Genomic DNA, 16179 nt, shown 5'->3' with positions numbered 1-16179 from the left:
GTCTTTCAACCCCAACCCCCCACCCCCAAAAAAAGAGTTCACTTGCAAGTTTACCCCCAGTCCATCTATCCACAGACAGCCCAGTACAGGATTATTTGAGTGGGACCTGGGCCTTCCGTGCACTGAGCTGCCCTGCCACCCGCACCATGATTTGTTCAGCCCGCTTGTAGGTAAAATCCAAATACCGACATCACACATGGCTAGAGACGAAATTAGGATTTTTCTTGGGCGTAGTTTTGTTACAAGGGCAGACAAAGAACACCTATTCTACTGCTGGGGGTCAGAAGAAGAATTAAATGCCTCAGGGTGTGGCCTACAGCCACGATGCGCCAGCACCTCGCATCCTTTTTTGGACACTATGCCCTGGTGTCAAGAGGGGTTCTGTCCCCTTGGGGCAGAAAGACTGAAAGTGAACCCTTCAATCTGCCCCCTAAAGCTGCAAGAACGGAAAAGTGGAACCCAATGCCAGGCGGCACAAATCATGCACCCCATTCCTTTTTTAACTTTTCTTCTTGGTTGTTGTTTAGGCTTTCTGACATCCCTTGGGGTTGGTAGGCATGGAGTAAACATCCTAATTCAACCCACCCATGGGGCATTAAGTACACAAGACCAACTAGGAAAATAATTACACACAAAAAAAAGAGAGAGTAAGGGGTGGTGAGCCCCCTGTCCTGGCATCAGATGCTCCACCCTAATTCTCCAGGTCCAAGATTCTTTCTGCCTATCAGAGGTCCCACGCATAGCCTTTGAGGGGGGTTCAGATGAAACCTCCACAGATGATCCACCCCTCTTCAAAGATGTCTTAGAAGATGATGATCTGGCATCTTCCTCGTCACTAGATACCACTACCTCCTTGCTTTCCAATTTCCTGAGCCAAATAAGTAACCTTCCTTCACGATCACGGAGGGTCTTCACAGACATTATCCTGCATATCTTACAACCCTCTGCCTTGTGGTCGGGGTATATACAGTCCTTATGTTTAGCCTCAGTATAAAGTAGTTTTTTGCCACAAGTGGCACAAGGCCTGAAAAGGCTCTTCTTTTCCTTATCAGCCATAGTAAAGCTGAAAGAAATCCTGTCAAAAAACTGCTTAAATAGTACCTCAAGTAGAAGTTCGAGCAGAGCTCTAAGGAGACTCCCTGTCACCAACGATGCGGTAGAAAATCTGAGGCTCTGAGCTTTCTCAGGAAGGTTCCACAGGGTCAGGCTGATCCGATTGGCTACTAATGTAAGTTTGGGTCTTTTTACATAAGGACACCTATAGGCTACAAAATATAATGAGGCCTAGGCCTAATTTTTTACTTTTTGCACCTATTAGGGTGTATTTACCTAGGTATATATGTATGTATATAATTATCGAGGCTCCCATTCCGACGACGGGGAATTATACAAGCAATGGGAATCTATGAAAGTTCCAATACTGAAGTAACCCTACTTTCTCAATACTAAAGAACCAGGGAAATCTAGGGTGGTGTGACTCACGTGGATTTCCCAAGTTCTCATATCCAGAATGCTCTGCAAATGTCAAAGCTACATGTAATAACTCCCATATTATTTCTTTCTGTGGAGAATGGCTGCAAAACTGGTCCAGAGGTCAGCCATCACCTAGGGATTGATACACAACCGGAGCATTAAGAGCATTGGGAGAAATGGATCATGTAGGCAGTGTCCTCCCCTGCCACACTGGTTAAAATTCCTACCTACAGATTAGGGGGGAAAAACAGGGGAAGTTCAGAATGCTTTGCAATTTTTAAAATTGTAATAGATTGGCTGTATTATGCCACAGTGATTGAAGGCAAAGAAGTTCAAGTTTCTGGTAATTCAAGGATCAAGATACACCCCTATATCTGGGAAATTGGTCACAAGTCATCGGGATGGTAGAAATTTAAGTACCCAGTGTTAGACCGGACATCCTTGGTGAGGCATTCCCCCAACTTTTTGCTGAACTTGTTTTTGTAGACATGAGGAAGCTATGCATTTTATCGCTGCTAAGCAGCGATAAAGGGCTTGTGCTCTCTCCCTATGACATGGAAAATTGGCCTACACCAAATTGGCACATTTAATTGTAGTACATGTACCCATGGCGTGTTAATTAAATGCTACTAGTGGGCAGAAGCACTTCTTATGCCGCAACCTAAAGTAGCGTGCAGGCCTGCCACAGAACCCAGTAGTACAGTTTTAAACTGTCATTTTGACCTGGCAAAATAAACCTTTTTAATACTTGTAAGTCACCACTGAGGTAGCTCATAAGCCCTCATAGGGAAGAATGCATGGTATTCAAAAAGAAGGACATTTGAGATTAGGTTTGATATGTTCTGGTAGTGAAAAATGTCTAAAGTTGTTTTTCACTGCTATAAGGCCATCTCTCCTATAGACTAGCACTGTGTTACCTCAGGGTACATAGTCAGGCACTCAATTGGAGATAAATGCAGTTGCTCCACAACTGTGGGACCAGACATAAATATGCTGTTTACACTCAACTGATTTGTCATTTAAAAGTTTTTTTGTGGTGTAGTCGGGTTGTAAATTACAATTTTGAAAAAAAACATTTTAGAAGTTGGCATTTTTCACCCTGAACCAAATGTGCCTTTCTGCCAGTGTACTGTGTACTGTACTGTGAATTGTGAGAGACAAATGGCTTTGGGTGTGGGTCAGGAGGTTGTTCTCCTGAGAAGGATGTCCTGGGGCGGCTGTACTCAACCTTCCTGAGCTTCCAGGGGGTAACTTCAGAGCTTGCCCTCCCCTTTCCTGACTTCTATAGGCTGCCTGCCCAGCCACTGACAAATGCAGCTTACGCCTAGGGCTGCCTGCCTGCCCTTTGTAACCCTAGACAGTTTGTCGAACCTTACCCTTTTCCTGGGTTTGGCTCCAGAGGGGGAATCCCTCCGAAACAGAGATGAAAGAGTCAGCTCGCATAAGAACACTCCTTGACCTGTAGAAGATTTCGAAGAAGGGCTGCCCTGCAGTCTGAAGAAGGAAGATTGGACACTTATCTTGAACCAAGGTTCCCCAGAAGTGACTCAAAGGGTCAGTTGTCTGACCTCCTGTTTGAGGTACATGGACACAAGCACCCCAACAAGGATTGTGTTAATTATTTGACTGTGGCTGTCAAACCCCTCAACTAAAAAAACAATTCCCAATTTCTTACACCCGCACCTGACTTGAAGTTTATGGTATTAAATCAATTAAAGTGGGAAGGTATTCTGAATCAGTATTGGATATAAAACAGGGGGGGTTGTGTAAATGTGTATGCGGCTGAGGATTAACATGTTTCTTGGCTACCACAAAAACATTTAAAGCTGAATCAAAATAATCTTCCTGATCATGTTTTGCAAGTTGAGTATGCAATTCTTAAGGATGATAAGATAAGGGAGGGTGGAAGTCCTGTATCATTGTGTACGTTGTGAGCAGCTGGGAATGCTCAAGAGATCTGCATGTAAAATAATTATTTAGGAAGATATTGTCCCGTAAGTGAAGAAAGTGTGGAACGTTTCCAAATGCTGGCAGAGGATTTCTGGAAGGAATTGTTGAGGTTAGGTGAGGAAGAAATTTGAGAAGTAGAGGCTACTGAGTGGCTAACAGTGGCCTCAGAATGAGGTGGGATTTGAAAACTTGAGTTTTGACGTTTTCGTTAAAAATCCCCTCCCCACTCAGCACTTGTCGGAAGCTGAAAACCATCTGGAGGGATGCTGTTTTTCTACCTGTCATTTGTAATCAGAATATCATAAAGCAGTAACCATGCAAGTGTATCCTAAGTCTTGATAACATTCAGAATACCTGAACGAAAATTCAGGTTCAAATGTGTGCCTTTTCACCTAATGTCGACGTCTACTGTAGTCCAAAAGGGAATTCATCAACCCTTTAAGGGAGCCAAAAAGTTTATTTCCAGGAAAATAGTACAATATATTGCGCCACCAAAAAGAGAATAATGCCACCTCACTCAGGGTATAAAGGGTTTTAGAGAACGGTGGTATGCCAAGAAAAAAGGGTACATAGTCAGGCCATCCATTAAAGAGGGACGGAGTTGCTCCAATGAAAATCGGAGTAAAGGTAATTTAGTGGAATATTATTCCAAATGTATCTAGAGTTGACAGTGCGATCCTGGTGTCTATGGATATTGATAAAGTTGGAGTAGCTTGGCATAGAACATATGTGTCATGGAGTTAAATTATTAATACAGGAGTACATTAAGACTGCCACAGACGTTTTAAAGGTTATTCATGAGAGATCTTCTAAAGGAGTTTGTGACTGACAATGCTTGTTCAACTTGGCATAGTGGAAATTAGAGGGTTCTTGAAAAGAATTTTTAAACATTTCCATACCTCTGTGTATTTCCATAAGAGCTATGGTCTAGAGCAAAGATGGAGGATAGCTGTGAGAAGTTATATACAGATGTTTTTAGGAAGGGGGTCTATGAAATGATTAGGGGAGAACAGTGTTGTTGGGGTCAAAGTCAGGATGAATGTTTATGGCAAAGATGATAATTGTAAGGATATGCCAAAGAATTAGGAAGTGATACATAGGTCTTTCTTGTTGCAGCACTCAGGAGGTGATTAGTTTAAAGTAGATGCTTAGGTAAAAAGTCAAAGAACGGTTGATGAAAAAAGGTTTGTTCTGGTTTTCAAGACTGATGCAGGTGGTCCGGGCTGTTAAGAATGTTAATGATAATGTGTGGAACGGGTATGATGTGGTTCATGTTTCTACATGCTTAGAGGTAAAAAAAAAGCAAGATGTGAGTGGAAGAGTGGTTCAATTGGATATTGGTGTAGAAGCTGGAAGAAGGCATGGCACGAGGTGTGTGTGAAAGTGTGGCTTTGTGAGTAACCAGAGTAGATTATGATTACTCTATCTCCTTGGATTTTAGTTTTATTTATTTCTAAGTTCTAGTTCTGTGGAAGATCTAAAAAATGGGGAAAGCAGCATTACTAAAACATACCTCCTAGGATCCTTACTATTTAGAAGAAACAAAAACATGCTCTTAGGTGGACTCTTGCCTAGACCATCTACTTGCAAGATGCTACATACGCCATGAGAGGAATGGGTTCACTATATAGTTGCAAACGCCTTGGGTATCAGACATGAAAAATTGGGCTAATCTAGAAAGAACTATGGTGGAGGAAGACCTTCTAGTCAAAGACCCAAAAGGACATTTACACATGAAGGATGATTATCTGGAATGGTTTGATGAGCAAAATGGTTTTATGCCTCTATGGACAGCTGATGCTAATGTGGTGTTCATAAAGAAAACACGGCACAGGAATGCTTATTCGTCATTATGTTCCTGTTTAAAGAAAAGTGTTGTAATTATATCAGTGGGTGGTGGTTAATGCTATCATTCACATGTACAGAGGTTGTATTTACTAAATGTATTTGTATGAAAAAACTGTCTCTCGTAACTGTATTACTAGCAAAGTGTGCATGTAGGATGGCACTGCTAACGCATGTTTTATCAGGCGTGTTATATCTATTTGCGTACTGCCAGCAAAAGAGGATTTAAAGAATTTAAATGTTCTAAGCTCTTGCTAACCTCAACACTTATTCTTTAGGTTTAGCGTGTGGGTTTCCCTTCATTTTGAAAGTGACTCATTTCACTCTTTCACAAATAAACTACTGTGTACTTGCAGCCTCACAGACTTCCTTTAAAGCAGTTTGGGGTCACCCTCTAGAACTGTAAAGTCCACGGTTTACTGTTTTAAAACAATTGTTCGGATGAAGGTTTTACAATCAACGAAGAAAGTAGGCCGGTGGTATGAACATGTAAGTGAGAACTTGAGATAACTATAACAAAGTAGGTGAATGAGCACCACTGTGTCTTACCTTGGACCAATCGTAGCTGGATGCGTATGCAAATATGTTTCCATTATTATTAAAGGCGCAAGCAGAGATGGGCTGATCTAATTGTTCAGATGTTTTAAGTTTTGTTCTTGCATCTTTGTCCCAAAAGCTGAATCTTCCATCAGAGCCAACTGTTGCTAGTGTGCCATGGACAGGATGAAATGCAATACTATTCACCTGTGCAAGAAAACAAAACAAATGAAAGCTTAATTAGAAGAGAGCAACAAACGACAATCAAAAAAAGCAAGTTAACAAAAATAAATCCCATTTTGTGTACAATAAAAGAGGATGGCATCATGTCAGATAGTACGCTGAAAATGTTTAGTGTCTGGGGAATGTCAGTTTTCCTTCTGAGTTGGTGTAAGGGATCAGGAGGGGTGTGGTCCATCCGTATTACAAATCGGCTGATGAAATAATGAGACTAGTAAGCATCTGCGGCAGACATCCAAGTGGTGAGCTTGTGGCAGCATTAGGTCCGGTATCATCCCCATTTTCGGTGTAGTGAGAGCACCGTAAAATGAGGCCTACCAAATTGTACACATTGTAAGCAAAGCAAAGAAACGATTGTGCTTATCACAATGAATATCTAAAGCACTCTGACGGAAGGATTTTTCTCGCCAATTTACAGAAGCATCAAAAAGCATATTTTGCCAGGCAAGATTAGAAATGAAACACACACAACTCCTAATTAGAGATACAGAAGGAAAAATATTTAATTGCACATTTCAACTTTGTAACCTATCGTCCCTTCTCTCACTTGTGTAAGACATTCAAAGACACCACCCAATTTATCCAAATGGATAAAAGACTCAAATCACGCAAAAAGAGCCAACCATATATATCTTTAAGGCATAACAAATAATTTACAATTAATTCCACAACAATTAATTGGCCAGAATGTAAATTCACAGGGATATCTTAGTCAAAAGGTCTATATCTCTGTCCTCCAGTAAATAAGATGAGTGTCGCACTTCCTCAGACTAAAGGTGGTTATTTCTAAGCGCAGACCACTACTAACACATAACCTGGAAATCCAAGGCCTCATTTTTAAAAGTCACCACATGGTGTCGTGAAGTTCATGCTGCCCTCTTTAAACTCGGTGCCCTTTTCTGTGGCCTGACTGTATGTGTATATATTTTAATGGTATACAACATCAGTGACTTCCGAGGGGAGCGCAACAAAGGTATCTGGTACAGGCATGTCAGGGAGGCAAAGGTAGGGCATTACGGAAGTAGCAGAACTAATCCAGTGCTCACCATAGGAACATGCTATACCTTAAGACTAGCCTATAGTCTGACACTTTCAACACAGACATAAGAAACAGTACTAAATCCTGCAACGATGAGAAGCAAGGCAAGTTTTCTGCATGCGGGTCTGGCAGAATGAGGTTGCCTGATGTCATTTTCTTTCAGAAAGGGTGGAAACAGGAATCTGCGCCAATTTTCTGTGCCTTTGAATAACTACCGGTTTCCATAGTACCCTTTGGCGTTCAACTCTGGCTTCCCCTGATTGGGGCAAAGGTGGGTTGGTGCAAGCAGTTTCACAAAAAAACATGCCTTGCAAATTTTAGTCCTCTGTCCATAAACAGAGCAAATTTTCACTAATATGCTAAGGAGAGGCCTCTTCACTGCCTTGATGAGATACCGCAAAAGTGCACTTTAGAGTCAGTATATTTGGTTTCAGCCGAGGGTGCATCATGTTGCATTAAAAGTGGTAAGCTGATCAGATTATTATTATTATTATTTTTTTTTTTTTACAGAGGAACTTGCCTACATCTCAAATGATTGGTTAGAACGCCTGTTGCTGGCACTGTCAACATTTTTGTTTTGCATTCTCTCCTTGATTGTGTAGAGACTTACCTTTTGTTAATTGGATTTGCATTGAAGCAAGTCTCTTGAAGAAATACAATATCTGCACAAAATGCACTAATGTTATTCCAACAGCTGAACAAAAAGCAATTCATCTGCTCATATGGGATTCTATTTTAGTATTCTTGCGAGGCGGAGTGATTACAAAATCTAAATTTGCTTGATTTTAAAGAAAAAAAAGACATAACGTTTACAGTGAAACAAAATTATGTAGAGAAAAACTCACAGCATAGATGTCTTGAGGTGGTGCTGTATTAGCTCCGTTTGAACGATGGCATTTAAAAGTGAAGTTATCTTTCGTACTAAAAAGCAAACAGAGAATACCGTTAAATTCTTTTAAAATATAGCGAAGCAAAAGGTAGCAAAAACAAAAGGGTTCGCCCAGACTTACGGATTTGGCGGGTTGATGTACTGGATCGCCACTCTTCCTTCAATACTTCCCAAAGCAAATCCGGTGGGTTTATTCTGTTTGTCTTTAAATATGGCAATACAGCGATGCTGATCAGAAAAACAGGTAAGATAAGTTTGGAGGGGAATTTTACACCTTCACGATCTAGACTGGTAATGATTTTATGCAGATGATGACAACATTTAGAGCCGCACAATTATTTGATGTGTGGAAAAGGTCATACCAGTTCTTTAATGAAGAGAGATATTTGCTTATTTGTTATTAACTATAAAAATGAGTTACCTGGTGTTTGAGAGGAGAATCTATCCTCCTGAATTCCGAGGGCTGGTTCTCTAGTTGGTAAACTATAAGACCTCTATCTGCAGTGGCGACAGCAGCCATGGGGTAAACCTACAACACAGCAAGTGAACTTCACATGGTCAGAATTAAATGCAAGGCCTACATCAGATGCATCGAAGCACATTATGAACAGAACATGTTATTGTTTTCACAGTCCAAACATTTAAACATCAGTTTTCTATGTCATTCTTTAATTTCTTAGGGTTTTATGAGAGTTTTGGCTTCACTAGGGAAGTTCAAGCATTAATTTTCTTGCAAAAATTGAGACATCAATGAATGCATAACAAACGGTCTCCAATTTTCTTAAGAGTCTAGTTCTGGCATGGTAACTCACCTCCAAAAAGAAGCCAACACTATTCTAGCGTACAAGAATTAAAAGGTGGAAGACAAAACTTTCAGCTTCCGTTCTTTTTTATTTCTTGGAAAATATGCAGTCATTGAATGGCAAAGAGACGTGCATGTTTATATAGCGCATTGCTAGAATTCAGTATGGGAGAAGGGGAAGCTATCTGTATGTTCCCATGCATTAAAGTCAGATTTGATAAATACATCAACAAGTTATTTTAATTAATTACAAGCTGCATTAAGGTCCTTTTATTTTAACCCTACAGAGTTTAGATGTATTCTACATGCGGGATAGTAAAAGGGGCTCAAGAATGGCATGATGTGATCATATTTCATTACACCCTTGAACAGCCATTGTGTGTTTGATGGCCTTGAGGACAGGGGTGGGGTGATGTCGGGTGGGGTCGGTGTGGAAACTGGTGTACCTTAGGCCATTGACAACATCCAGTGGCAGGGGTTTGAGGGTTTGACAGCACAACTGAAGTCGGGACTGGGAGGAATGGTTTCACTTTTAGCACCAGGTCATCTTAGTTTTCTTGGCGATGTGTTCCTTGAGGTGCGGTCAGTGTCTACATTGAATCCAAGTGTTTGGCATTAGATATGTATATATTCTGCCAATGTATTTATTGTAACACTTCCGTTTCCTATTGTATTCCAATTACGATTGTGACTAGTCTATTGAGAAAGTTGGCTATGTAATTAATGTATCAATCATGTGTAAATAGATTGTTTCCACTATATACACTACAAATAAATAATGAAATAACCCCAACGCTATAAATGTGTGCAAAATGCAAGTACACTATTATGGCACCTCAAACTACAAAGAAAATGGTCCTCCTAACATACAATAATGGGCACACCACTGACCTCATGGACAGATACACAAATTCGCTAGAAAGCTGCATTTTTCATCATGCAATACAACTGAGTAGGTTTTTATTGTTTCAGTAATTGTGTTTAAAGCCAGCTCCTTCATGTTCCTGATCTTATAAACTCACCACATCAGCACAGTAACATCTTTCAGGGAGAGGCAATGACAACAACGGGTTCGGAGATCGTGTATCCCAAAACTAAAAAGAAAGGAGAATGCAACACATTGAAAAAGGCTTAACACCTCTTTTTCTTGAGGGTAAGGTCATTATCAATACCTCTCTAAAAAATGTTGTGAGGAACCAAAACAAAAAAAGGCATTTTATTCCACAGAGCATACCTTTAATGTCTTATCCCAGCTGCCTGTCATTATACATGAGTAATTTGGTGCTTTTATCCAGTGGACAGTCTTGATAGGAGATTCATGCTAAAACAGAAACAAAAAACAAAAATGTGCTTCTATTAGGTTTTGTAAACCTCTTGTTCCATTTTTAAATTGTGGGAGGCCAAGTATTCAGTGAATAAACAAACTATAGTTGTTAGACTTAGCCACTGGACTGTTCAGTGTCTTACAGCTGTATTGAACAGCTCATTTATCATTCAGAGAAAATAAAATGCTGGTCTGTATTGCAGAAACTCATAAGCTTTGAGAACTGGTGATAGATATCTTCGCCGAAAAGGCTCATAATAGCAGCAAAAAAAAGTGCTTCGACTTTTGCAGACACAAATTATCATAGGGGCAAACTTACACTTTTCGGGACGTACTGCCATGTTGGAAAGCAAAGGTAACTGCAGATTGAGCCTAGGGTAAACTTGTTTAGGAGGGACCCGTACCAAACATTCCCCACCAGGGAGAGAGAAGGCTTGGGACCATCACTGGGTTTGGTGGCTAGATGCTCTCTCATGGGCGATTTATCCAGTTGATTTCGTCCCTTGTGGAAAAGGCACAAAGCTGCAGCAATGCTCTTGCTGTATCCCAGCCATGCGACCTTATGGTCATTATCACAACCTAGGCAATCTAAGATAATCTCACTATTAAGGGACGTGCGCTGGTTGCTCCAAACAGACATCCATAGCAGAAGGGGGGCGAGTTTTATATTGTCTTCCACATAAGGTAGGCTCAACTCCTTGTAGAGAAACAAATGGAAGCTGCTTGGTCCAAGGCCTAGTAATCTACAAATATGGCTCTCCTCCTGCTGCAGTTATGAGCAGTCCCGATAGCCCCATAAAGCTGGCCCAAGGGTCAAAACTAGCAGACACTTAAGTCTATAGACCTCCAGCAGAGGCAGTAAAGGCTTGCCTCCTACTCAAACAGCCAGCCAAAGCAAAACCCCAACTTCTTGGCAATGTTCATTTCTAAATCTAAGTTGTCCATAAAAACAACAAAGGAGTCAGTAACACCCCTAAGACCATTTGGTGTTCGGGAAAAGAGGATGGCATCATCAGCGTAGAGTAAGTTTGGGATAAAAGTCTATTTTATCTAGGACATGGCCTTCTCCTGTGATACTAAAAATGAGTTCAAACCAATATTATATAAAAGAAATAAAATAGGAGCCAGGACACAGCCCAGGCGAACTCCCCTGAAAAGGCCAAAGGGAACTGTGCATTCCCCCTCTATTCCGTATCTTAAGGAAATGCTGACCCCATAGAGCAAAGAGTGGAGAAAACCCACCAAAGGTAAGGGTAGGCCAATATTAATTAAAATGCACCATGGCCTGGAGCAATTGAAATAACAAAATGCACTACTGAGGTTCATAAATGCTAGATAAGACTGACCATTCTTTGCGATCATGCATTTCTCTATGCTAAGGTGCAAATTTTAACATTGTTCCTGGGTTCCCAGGACTACCCTAAAACCATTTTGAGTGGCACATACGCAGCCATTTTGCTCCACCCAGCCCTCAATTCTGTGCAAAATAACATGCCACACAATCTTAACCACAGAATCTAAAAGCAAGATTGGCCTGAGGCAGTGAAGTTCTGGTCGATTACCTTTCTTGAATATAGGCACAATAGTAGAAGTCTGCGAGGAGTTAGGGACGCCAGAGGATGCTGTGGCATTTAAAACATTAGTGATTACGGGGACCCACAATTGAATGTTCTGCTTGTAGAGATCCATGGGCACCCAATCTGTGCCCGGTGACTTATTTGAGGGGCTAGCCAATATTGCGGCAGAAACATCATCCCTACCCAAACCTGATCTCCAGTGGGAAATGTGGTACACTATCCGCATCACCATCATGGGGCTACCCCCATATGAATAGAGAGTTGTACTGTCAGCAGTGTAGGCTAATGTAGACCGCACAGGTATTTTAGTTCTCAATTTGTTCATTGCTTTATAATGCTCAACCTTTCGTGACCCCACCACTTAGAAGTCACAATAAAAGTAAAACTTTTTTTCCAGACTAAACAATGAAAAGGAGAATAAATATACACAATTAATATGTGAAATACAATCAATATCTTCAAATCCATAAAATACCAAAAGTATTGGACAAGGAGTCTTGAAATTTCTTTTTCCAATTATTCTTTATTTTCAGTCATATGCGAAATGCGTACATAAACCCAGCCAACGCATTTCGTCAAAAAAGGGCTTCCTCAGGGTTGGGTACATCTTTCTAAACTAGCTTAAGTGTTCTTCTTCTGTTCCAAAGTAAACATTTTACTTTCAAGACTATTCTTTTAACTACCTCTGCTGCCACTCCAGTAACAAGAATCATCAATGATTCCCTAACTATCGGAATATTTTCTGAAGAACTCAAAAAGTCATACATCCGCCCTTTACTGAAGAAACAAACTTGGACCCGCTGAACCCTGACAACTACAGACCCATTACAAATGGACCTTTCCTCGGCAAACTGATAGAAAGAGCAGCGTTCGCCTAGATGTCACAATTCATTGAAGAGATTGACATACTTTCAGACTCCCAAACAGGTTTCCGTCCAGGAAGCGGCACAGAATCTGCCCTTCTTGCTGTATGAGATGACCTGAAGAACACAGTAGACCGCAACGGGGTCCCTGCGCTTCTCCTCTTGAACTGCTCGGCTGCCTTTGACAGAGTTGACCATGACACTCTGAAACAAAAACTCTATGAAGCCAGCATAGAGGGAACAGCTCTAGACAGGATTGCGTCCTACCTCGAAACAGAACTAATGTCATCCATACCCCACCTTTCGCATCCAAAGCATACTCCACAAAAGCAGCGGTCCCTCAAGGGTCTATCATCTCGCCCACGCTTTTCAACATCTACATGTAGTCATTACCGGTGCTGAACAATCAATTTGACCTCACATGCTATAACTATGCAGATGACACACAAATACTCCTACAACTGGAATGTCCCAAAGACATTGGAAATTCCCCAATTTTCAATTGTCTCAGAGCCGTGGATCAGTGGATGACTTGGAGCCACCTCAAATTGAATTCTTTCAAAACGAAATACTCACGTGTGGCGATTGGAAACATCATGACCCGCTTGCTGGCTGGCCTGATGATTTGGGATCACCACCTAAAGTATCAAAGGAAGTAAGAAACCTCAGAGTGACCATGGACTCCGAGCTATCTATGAATGCCCAAGAAGACAAATCAGCAAGATCAAGCTTTGTCACTATAAAAATGCTGCAACAAATGTTCCCTCATTTGGGATTTCCACACAAGGTCCAAGCTACCATCTCCCTTGTTCTGTTCAAACTCGATTACGCTAATAGCCTCTACCATGGATCACCTTTATCGACCATGAAAAGTCTACAATGGATTCAGAACTCAGCTGCCAGACTACTCTTGCATATCAAACCGTGAGACCACATCTCACCTGCCTTGAAAGTCCTGCATTGGTTACTGGTTGCCAGAAAATCCACGTTCAAGCTGCTTTGTATCACCCACAAATCAATACATGGAATGGGACTGCTCTTCATCAGGAATAAAATCACCAAACACATTCAGCAAAGGAACCTCTGCTGTAAAATGGCACTGCATCTCAAAATCCCAAGATATACGAAAAAAACATGGGTGGTACATCCTTCTCTGCTCAAGCAGCCAAACTATGGCACTCTTAACCCCCACCCCCCCACCCAAACATAAGATCCACGGACCGCCACCTTATCTTCAGAAACCTACTCAATAATTGGCTCTTCCCCACATAAGCACCATACGCAAACAGAAATTTGCAGCATATCCCTCTGTATATAATCATTTATTTTTAATATAGATAAGTACCAATCTTTGTGTATTGCTTTGTATAAACATGTAGAATAATTAGGTTTAAAAAAAAATTCAAGTACAATAACACTCGAGAACCGGAGTTTATGTGGTGCATCTTTGGTCTACATGTACTTTTTCCATTGTGCGTCTATGTACCTTCCCTGTACTTTGATCTGTGTGTTTGTTACTTTCCTCCTGAAAAGCATATCCAATGCACTACTCTAGTTCTCATTCTGTACTTATATCAATATCTTTAATCTACACAATGTACTTATGGATCTGTACATTTTATCTTTTTCTTCTAATTCAGCATATCCAATGCACTACCCTATTTCTCACCCTATACTTCTCTAAATATATCTTCTAACCCAACTTAGTGACTCATCTCAAACTTGTTTCTACTACTCTTTCCAATGAACTACCCTATTTCTCACCCTATACATCTATCAATATATCCTCTACACCCACTCTCTCATTTATCCTAAACCCCATACCACTATGACCCCCAAAATAACCCTTCTAGACTCTCCCTTACTCTAACCCTCCTTGCATAATCTGACACCTCTTTTACAATACCGATCCTCAAAAAAAACCTTTCTAAACTCTTCCCTCCAACTCTTCCCCTCCTCAACCCCTTTTTACTCATCCAAAAGCCACCTCCTACTGCTATGACCTTCCAAAAAAAATCCTTCGCTCTCATATCCCTCCACTATCCTTCTCAATCAAAATAACAGACTAACATGTTCACTTCTTAAATTTCATATCAACTATACTAATTCACCACTAATCCTTTATGGGTCCCAGAGTAGCGTGCTACTCGTCAAAAAAGCGCTTCCACACCTCATCAGAGGTAAGCAAGCATTATATAAATGCAAACCTTTTTCCCTCTTTTATCCCTCCGCTACCTTTCTCTAGCCAACTGAATAACACATACACCACTTAAAACTACTTTCATATTTCACTATACTAATTTTCAACACTAATCCTTTATGGTTCCGGAGTTGCCTGCTACTCACCAATAAAGCGCTTCAACACCCCATCAGGGTTACAAGCGCTGTATAAATGTAAAACATTTCCTTTTTCTACCCCTCCACAACCCTTCTCAATCCAAATAACAGACTAACAGATCCACCACTCAAATTACTTTCATATTTCAAAATACTAATTTAACACTAATCCTTATGGGTTCCAGAGTAGCGTGCTACTCACCAATAAAAAAACACTTCAAACCCCATCAGGGGTAGCAAGCGCTATATAAATACAAACCTCTTTCCCTCTTCTATCCTGCCGCTACCCTTCGCACTCCAAATAACTAACTAATATTCACCACTCAAATTACTTTCATATTTCACCATACTAATTCACCACTAATCCTTTATGGGTTTCAGGAGTAGCGTGCTACTGCCCAAAACACAAAAGGCGCTTCAACACCCCATATGGGGTAACAAGCGCTATATAAATACAAACCTTTTTTCCTCTTCTATCCTTCCGAACAGTAATAACTGACTAACCTATCCACCACTTTAATTACTTTCATATTGCACTATACTAATTCCATACTAATCCTTTATGGGTCCCAGAGTAGCGTGCTACTCGCGGAAAAACACTTTGACACCTTGTCAGGGGTAGTAAGTGATATATAAATGCAATTACAATAAAATTACAATAAAAGAACACTTTTTCACACATATATTATTAAATCAGAGATTATTTGGAGAATACGTCTTACTTTGCAAAGTAAACCTGAAAGAAACAAAAAATCATTAAAGTGCTATAAAAGGTCTACGCTAAACGGTACCTGTGCTACTTGTATAGCTTGATTACTGTTCAAATCCCACATTTTTGCGGTTTTATCACAGGAAGCTGTAAATACTTTGGTCCCATCCTGTAAATTAAAGAGAATTAAACATTTTAAATGCAGTACATGGACAGAAAATGGCAAAGATGTATTAACATACTTGCAAACATCTAAAGGAGAAGCATGTTCATCAGAAGATACTGAGAGTAAATGTACGTTATCACTAAGATTTTCATCGGAGTTCACAGTTTCAGCCAAAATATAAAAATCTCAAATTGTCTAAAATGCTTCTGAGCAGCCTCTACATCATGGGTACTCACAAACTTTCTCTCGAGGGCCAAATTTACAGTGTGGTTTGTGTCCGAAGGCCGCACCGGTGGGGGCGGGGTCAGTGGGGAAGGGGCAGGGCTAGAGCAACAAAAAAAACTGTGACCATAAGGTTGATCATAGGTCCCTGCAGTGGACACCATCGTCCACTGAGCCACCATAGACACACATCTCCCCCTCTCTCT

At 40.7% G+C, this 16179-nt stretch overlaps 1 protein-coding gene across 1 annotated transcript in view; it reads right to left on the bottom strand.

Annotated features, from left to right (window-relative positions):
• The window catches only part of RAE1 (ribonucleic acid export 1), a 127494-nt gene that overhangs the window by 6327 nt on the left and 104988 nt on the right, over positions 1-16179 (bottom strand). Inside the window, exons 5-11 of the mRNA XM_086932500.1 lie at positions 15668-15754; positions 10010-10096; positions 9798-9869; positions 8395-8502; positions 8095-8201; positions 7930-8005; positions 5818-6012 (exon numbers count right to left, since the gene is read on the bottom strand). Coding sequence (XP_086788626.1) covers positions 5818-6012; positions 7930-8005; positions 8095-8201; positions 8395-8502; positions 9798-9869; positions 10010-10096; positions 15668-15754 — 732 coding nt within the window. The remainder of the gene's footprint in view (positions 1-5817; positions 6013-7929; positions 8006-8094; positions 8202-8394; positions 8503-9797; positions 9870-10009; positions 10097-15667; positions 15755-16179) is intronic.

This window comes from Lissotriton vulgaris, chromosome 7, assembly GCF_964263255.1.
Source record: "Lissotriton vulgaris chromosome 7, aLisVul1.2, whole genome shotgun sequence".
In the NCBI taxonomy this organism is placed as follows: Eukaryota; Metazoa; Chordata; class Amphibia; order Caudata; family Salamandridae; genus Lissotriton; species Lissotriton vulgaris.
Note: the sequence above shows the minus strand (reverse complement) of the source record. Positions and strands in the feature narration are given on the sequence as shown.